Source organism: Oncorhynchus gorbuscha, linkage group LG17, assembly GCF_021184085.1.
Source record: "Oncorhynchus gorbuscha isolate QuinsamMale2020 ecotype Even-year linkage group LG17, OgorEven_v1.0, whole genome shotgun sequence".
Classification (NCBI taxonomy): domain Eukaryota; kingdom Metazoa; phylum Chordata; class Actinopteri; order Salmoniformes; family Salmonidae; genus Oncorhynchus; species Oncorhynchus gorbuscha.
Window position 1 is genome coordinate 18172529 of NC_060189.1, and position 7500 is coordinate 18180028.

Below are 7500 nucleotides of genomic sequence, written 5' to 3' on the forward strand. Positions count from 1 at the left end.
CCCTCTCTCTCTCTCTCTCTCTCTATGCCTCCCCTCTCTCTCTCTCTCTCTCTCTCTCTCTCTCTCTCTCTCTCTCTCTCTATGCCTCCCCTCTCTCTCTATGCCTCCCTCTCTCTCTCTCTCTCTCTCTCTCTCTCTCTCTCTCTCTCTCTCTCTCTCTCTCTCTCTCTCTCTCTCTCTCTCTCTCTCTCTCTCTCTCTCTCTCGCTGCCTCCTCTCTCTCTCTCTCTCTCTCTCTCTCTCTCTCTCTCTCTCTCTCTCTCTCTCTCTCTCTCTCTCTCTCTCTCTCTCTCTCTCTCTCTCTCTCTCTCTCTCTCTCTCTCTCAGACCAGCAGTATTCATGGTCTCCTTCTCAGCACTTCGATGAAGACAGCTACTCCCCTCCTCCACCCAGGAACATGAAGGCTCTATCGGGTGGCCGGCCCAGCCAGCTCCAGATCACCCCAGCTCACACCTGCGGCCTGGCCGACTGCGACCACTCCCTGGACCACCATGAGTCCCGCACCCCCTCATACCTCCTCAGCCCCACAGAGAGCTGTCTCATGGAGCACCGTCGCTGCTCCCCCCGTAGCTCCATCCACTCTGAGTGCATGGCGATGCCCGTCTCCATGGCCAACACAGACCACTCCATCTCCAGCAGTACCTTTCCCAGGATGCACTACAGCTCCCACCACGACGGCAGCGGGTCGCGGGATGGTGGTAGTAGAGGAGGAGTAGGAGGAGGTGTTGGCGGTGGATCACGGGATCGAGATGAGTGTGGCTCGTCGCATGGCGGCAGCGGTAAGATGAACAGAATCCCAGCCAACCTGCTGGACCAGTTTGAGAAGCAGCTTCCGTTACACCGTGATGGCTTCCACACATTGCAGTACCAGAGGGCATCTACCACCACCACGGAGCACCGCAACGAGAGCCCTGGGAGGATCCGACACCTGGTCCACTCTGTCCAGAAGCTCTTCACCAAGTCCCACTCCCTGGAAGGCTCGTCCAAGATGAACGGAACCAAGGGAGACTCGCACCGGGAAGGCTCCCACCACCACCATCATCACCACCACGGACACCACAAACACAGCAAGCGCAGCAAGAGCAAAGAGCGTAAGTCATCAGACAGCAGCAGTAAGCAGCGCTCCGGGGTGGCAGGCTGGTGGAGCTCAGACGATAATCTGGACAGTGACAGTACGTACCGCACGCCCAGTGTCATGTCACGCCAACATGTGGACCACATCAGCAGCCACTGCTACCCCGACTCTGTCCACAGCCACTACGGGGACCTGTCGCTCAAGACCTCCAAGAGCAACAACGATGTGAAGTGTTCCGCCTGTGAGAGCGTGGCCATGGCTCCTGAAGGGAAGTTCATGAAGAGGAGCTCCTGGTCAACGCTGACCGTCAGTCAGGCCAAGGAGGCCTACAGAAAGTCCTCCCTCAACCTGGAGAAACCCATGATGCCCACAGACCTCAAGCCCAACCTCAGGCCCTGCAACTACCTACAGGTGAGTCACTCTTCTAGTTCCAGTCTGTCCGTTGCTGAAGCCATGTTGCCGGAACCACAGCAATGCGATAGATAGATAGAAAGAAAGATAGAAAGAAAGGGACCAGTACGAAATCACTGAATAAGAGCATCTGCTAATTGACTAAAATGTCAAATGGACGGGATTGACAGATAAGCAGACAGATATGTACACATAGACATAGGTCCACTGGTAGTCTGATTTAGTGAAGCCATTGAAGAGAGAGAGAGGATTTATGGTCATTATCAGTCAGTGTAGAACCAAAGACCAGCTATGCTTCACTCTAACACTTAGAAACACTGCAAACAATGAGGCTCATTGATTAGCATGGATCTCAATATCTAAGCCTGCCGTTTATATGGCCCTCTTTTCCATCAGAGGCTCATGTTCAGCAGACAGACAGCCCTGAATCCAGACAGCGTTATTATGATGTTGTTTGTCTCAGCTGGACCTCTGATAGTTCTGAGAGATAATCTCTTGTATTTCTCTGTCCAGGATATGAGTCACCTGTCAGGGGCTCAGCAGGGTAGAAGCAGTGAGGGGACAGCTCAGTGGGAGATATCAATTACTGTATCAATGAATAACACCAGGGGGGGGCAAAGAAACGACTCAGGATCATTGCAGGTTTGAGCTTTTTGCAGTGCCATGTTTCCCTAAGGAGTCAGTTGGTCTGTATTGGTGTGTGAGAGGCCAGGATCTGCATTGTGGGAAACCCTGGTGGATTGTGGGTAATGACATTAAGATCAATTCAAAGTGAATCAGCATTTTTGTAGTTGATGGTCCAGAGGTTTTATGTTAGGGTTGTGGTAGTAAAGGGTATTTGTTTAGGAATGGCAACTTCCTTGCCCACGGCACTGAATGCCTACTGTACTTTTTCACTAAAATAACGCTGTATATGAAACAATGCTGTTGGTGTATGATGAATATCAAGCTCTTCCTGACAGTAAAGAAAAGTACTTGTTTTACAGTTAACATACAACCCATGAGTGGGCTATTGCCTGAAGCTAAAAACATTAAAAAAAAAAAACTCCTTAGCACTCAGATAAATACGCCTCAGAGACTCTACGAAGTAGAATGTGGTGTAACTGCTGTCTTTAATGGACAAGAAATTCATGATACATGGCTCAACCCACCCACCATTCTAGTGAGGAGGCAATGCTTATCTGACTATTAACTGACGTAAACAGGAAAACAGAGGTTTTGTGACTAATTCCAAGCATCTGTATACAAAACCCTTTTAATGGTGATGAAAATGATGAACCCCAGACAACGGTAGCCTCTAGAACCTCGAATCTCTTTATCTGTCTAAGTGCACTAAACTCTCCCTGAGACTGATGATAAGAGACGGTAATGCATTCTTTGCCTGGTCTTTTGATGGGGTGTCTGAACGGCCATAAACACGTAGTTTTTTCTATAAATAGCCCATTCCGTTGGTTCTCCACTGCAGGGCTATTTTGAGCCTTGTCAATCGGCCCAGTTGGTGACGCATTTCCCCTGGGGATTGATGCCCCTTCTCTGAGGTGAACTAGCTACCAGGGAGGACTGTGGATCCACAGAGGGCTAGGAGACAGGGGGAAATAAACAGACTATTCTGGTCTATGGCTAGCTGGCTCAATGGCTGACTGGCTGGCTGGCTGGCTGGCTGGCTGGCTGGCTCAATGGCTGACTGGCTTGCTGGCTCAATGGCTCAATGGCTGACAGGCTGGCTGGCTGGCTGGCTCAATAGCTGACTGGCTTGCTGGCTCAATGGCTCAATGGCTGACTGGCTGGCTCAATGGTTGAATGGCTGGCTCAATAGCTGAATGGCTGACTGGCTCAATGGCTGAATGGCTGGCTGGCTCAATGGCTGAATGGCTGGCTGGCTCAATGGCTGACTGAGTGGCTGAATGGCTGGCTGGCTGGCTCAATGGCTGACTGGCTGGCTGGCTGGCTGGCTGGCTGGCTGGCTGGCTGGCTCAATGGCTCAATGGCTGAATGTCTCTCTATTTCTATACCTTTTCTTATCAACAGGAGCAGTGAGGTAGTTAGATTGAGTTGTTAGTCAAGAACATCACTCTAAAATGGTCACATTGGAAGTTAGGCAGCATCCTGTTGCTGGTCTGCTTTGTTTTTCCATTTCGGTTTAAAGGTGCAGTCCTATAAAAAGAGTTGTTGTTGATATTGTTTTTGGGAGGTGGGGTGTTTGTGGCACTCCAGATGGTTCAAAGTGCCAGTCACCTTGTTGTTGTCATTGGATTTGACGACAGGGGAGAAAAGAAAGAAAAAAGCTATTGAAAAGAGAGAAAGTTATGATGCTGTGAGAGAGCAGAGTGCTCTCCAAAAATGGGAACGTTTGGTGTGTTAGTGAGCATAGAACAGGACAGAGATGGAGTACAGTTGGCTTCTTCCTGAAATGACAAATATTTGGAATCATGCTGTATGTGCCATCGATCATCGCTCTCTGTCTTTTGCAGACTGATTTCACAAATGTGTCCCAATTACCCTAGCATGAATACACACACACACACACTCACACACTCAGGCCCTTGTTAGTATCTGTTATGGAAGAACAGCAGCTTTGATTTAGATGCAGTAAGGTGACAGTGACAACGCAATGAAGTCATGGATGTGACCAGCTCACCTGGCCAGGATACATATTCACGACAGACTTCTGCTCATGGCAAACTTAATTATCTCTCTCTCTCATTCTCTATAATTATCTCTCTCTTTCAACCCCTCTATCTCTTTCTCATGTTCTTTCTCCCTTCTCTTTGTAAGTCTTGCTCTTCCCTCTCTTAGATACTGTAGACAAGCAGATAGTGTAGATCTGAAAGGACTGACTGAAAAAACAAGCATAATACCTGCCTTATTAGCCACTCAACTGCTCAGCCAAAGTGCCACTACAAAATCATTTTGTTTTACTGTTGTGTCTTAGCCTTCATTAATTCACTTTCGCCGCTTAACACAACTCTTTTCCTTCCAAAAGAGTAGAAAGCGCGGATTAGGCTTTGATTGTTTTGCTGATAGGGCAATGCGGCAGGATTTAATAAGACAATTAATTGCCATGTTGACTTGCCAAAGCTGGACGGTTCAGAGAGAGAAAGCCTGTGATTAAAGGCAGAGTGAAGTTGCAGCGCTGCAAACACCACAGTCTCTCTCTCTCTCTCTCTCTCTCTCTCTCTCTCTCTCTCTCTCTCTCTCTCTCTCTCTCTCTCTCTCTCTATCTCTCTCTCTCTCTCTCTCTCTCTCTCTCTCTCTCTCTCTGTCTCTCTCTCTCTCTCTCTCTCTCTCTCTCTCTCTCTCTCTCTCTCTCTCTCTCTCTCTCTCTCTCTCTCTCTCTCTCTCTCTCTCTCCCTCTCTCCCTCTCTCTCTCTCTGTCTCTCTCTCTGTCTCTGGTTCCAAAGGATAAAGACATGTCAAAAGTCATATTATGTCTACATACAGTGTTGTAATGATGTGTAAATAGTTAAAGTACAAAAGGGAAAATAAATCAACATAAATATAGGTTGTATTTACAATGGTGTTTTTTTCTTGACTGGTTGTCCTTTTCTTGTGGCAACAGGTCACAAATCGTGCTGCTGTGATGGTACACTGTGGTATTTCACCCAGTAGATATGGGAGTTTAACAAAACTGTGTAATCTGATGGAAATATGTGTCTCTAATATGGTCATACATTTGGCAGGAGGTTAGGAAGTGCAGCTCAGTTTCCACCTCATTTTGTGGGCAGTTTGCACATAGCCTGTCTTCTCTTGAGAGCCAGGTCTGCCTTCAGCGACAGTCTACATTGTCAAAGATTTCCTTAATTTTGGGTCAGTCACAGTAGTCAGGGATTCTGGCACTGTGTGCTGTCTGTTTAGGGCCAAATAGCATTCTAGTTTGCTCTGTTTTTTACAATGTGTCAGGTAATTATCTTTTTGTTTTCTCAAGATTTGGTTGGGTCTAATTGTGTTGCTGTCCTGGGGCTCTGTGGGGTCTGTTTGTGTTTGTGAACAGAACCTCAGGACCAGCTTGCTTCGCGGCCTCTTCTCCAGGTTAATTTCTCTGTAGGTGATGGCTTTGTTATGGAAGGTTTGGGAATCGCTTCCTTTCATGTGGATTTTTGCAGAATTCTGCATGCAGAGTCTCAATTTGGTGTTTGTCCCATTTGGTGAATTCTTAGTTGGTGAGCGGACCCCAGACCTCACAACCATAAAGGGCAATGGCTTCTATAACTGATTCAATAATTTTTTTGCCAGATCCTAATTGGTATGTCAAATTTGATGTTCCTTTTGATGGCATAGCTGGCCTTTCTTGCCTTGTCTCTCAGATCGTTCACAACTTTGTGAAAGTTACCTGTGGCGCTGATGTTTGGGCCGAGGTATGTATCGTTTTTTGTGTGCTCTAGGGCAACGGTGTCCAGATGGAATTTATATTCGTGGTCCTGGCAACTGCACCTTTTTTGTAACACATTATTTTTGTCTTACTGAGATTTACTGTCAGGGCCCAGGTCTGACAGAATCTGTGCAGAAGATCTAGGTGCTGCCGTAGGCCCTCCTTGGTTGGGGACAGAAGCACCAGATCATCAGCAAACAGTAGACATTTTACTTCAGATTCTAGTAGGGTGAGGCCGAGTGCTGCAGACCGTTCTAGTGCCATCGGCAATTTATTGATATATAGGTTGAAGAAGGTGGGTCTACATTCCTCTCTCTCTCTCTCTCTCTCTCTCTCTCTCTCTCTCTCTCTCTCTCTCTCTCTCTCTCTCTCTCTCTCTCTCTCTCTCTCTCTCTCTCTCTCTCTCTCTCTCTCTCGATTGAAGGGCAGTGTAGTTAACCAGACTCATTTGTAATAGGTTTTTAATAGTTCCAGATGTCTACGTACTGCTGTTTACAGCTAACGTTTACAGCACACATGACAGCAGTGGAACATACAGCAGTTGGAAAGCTGATAATATACATAGGCCTCTAAATTATTCTGTCAATTTTTCCCTATCAGACGAAAAGAGGAAGTCTAAGAGCAAGTTGCCTGACTGCTAGAACTGAGATATTAACCAAAATGTCTGTTATTTTGGGAGTTTTAAACAATTAATTGACTAATTGACCGAAGTCGGTTCAATTATTTGAATTCATCATTTTCTGTGAGCTCTAGAGATATATCAGATCAAGTCCGAATTGTGTGATATAGTAGGGAGTTGTAGTTTCCAACAGGCGTATATTCGACATAGTTTAGTGTAGAAAACATGTTAACTAAAATTACCATAGTCCATTGCACGCCAACTTGTGCGTCTACATTTATTTTACCATGAATAAAGAATGGTACCAACACATCCTCCGAGAGCAACTTCTCCCAACCATCCAGGAACATTTTGGTGACAAACAATGCCTTTTCCAGCATGATGGAGCACCTTGCCATAAGGCAAAAGTGATAACTAAGTGGCTCAGGGAACAAAACATCAATATTTTGGTTCCATGGCCAGGAAACTCCCCAGACCTTAATCCCATTGAGAACTTGTGGTCAAGCCTCAAGAGGCGGATGGACAAACAAAAATCCACAAATTTTGCCAAACTCCAAGCATTGATTATGCAAGAATGGGCTGCCATCAGTCAGGGTGTGACCTAGAAGTTAATTGACAGCATGCCAGGGAGGACTGCAGAGGTCTTGAAAAAGAAGGGTCAACACTGCAAATATTGACTCTGCATCAGCTTCATGTAATTGTCAAAAAAATTGACAAAAATATCTAAAGACATTGAAGCAGCCAACTTTGTGAAATTAATATTTGTCTCATTCTCAAAACTTTTGGCCACGACTGTCTTTTTTTTCCCTCCCTTTGTCCCTCACATGTATTTCCTGTCAGTTTGTGAGGAGAGAGGCGTGCTGTGATGTGCTGTAGCACTAACAGGATGCTCCCACACACAGTGAGAGAGAGAGATGCAGAGAGAGAGAGAGAGAGAGAGAGATGCAGAGAGAGAGAGAGAGAGAGAGAGAGAGAGAGAGAGAGAGAGAGAGAGAGAGAGAGAGAAAGATGCAGAGAGAGAGAGAG

General features: G+C 46.5%; 1 protein-coding gene across 1 annotated transcript in view; it reads left to right on the top strand.

Annotated features, from left to right (window-relative positions):
* The first annotated feature begins 359 nt into the window (after positions 1-359).
* LOC124001790 (disks large-associated protein 2-like) overlaps positions 360-7500 on the top strand; it is an 84206-nt gene continuing 77065 nt past the window's right edge. The window contains exon 1 of the mRNA XM_046308867.1: positions 360-1486. Within this exon, the coding sequence (XP_046164823.1) occupies positions 398-1486 (1089 nt within the window). The 5' untranslated portion in view covers positions 360-397. The remainder of the gene's footprint in view (positions 1487-7500) is intronic.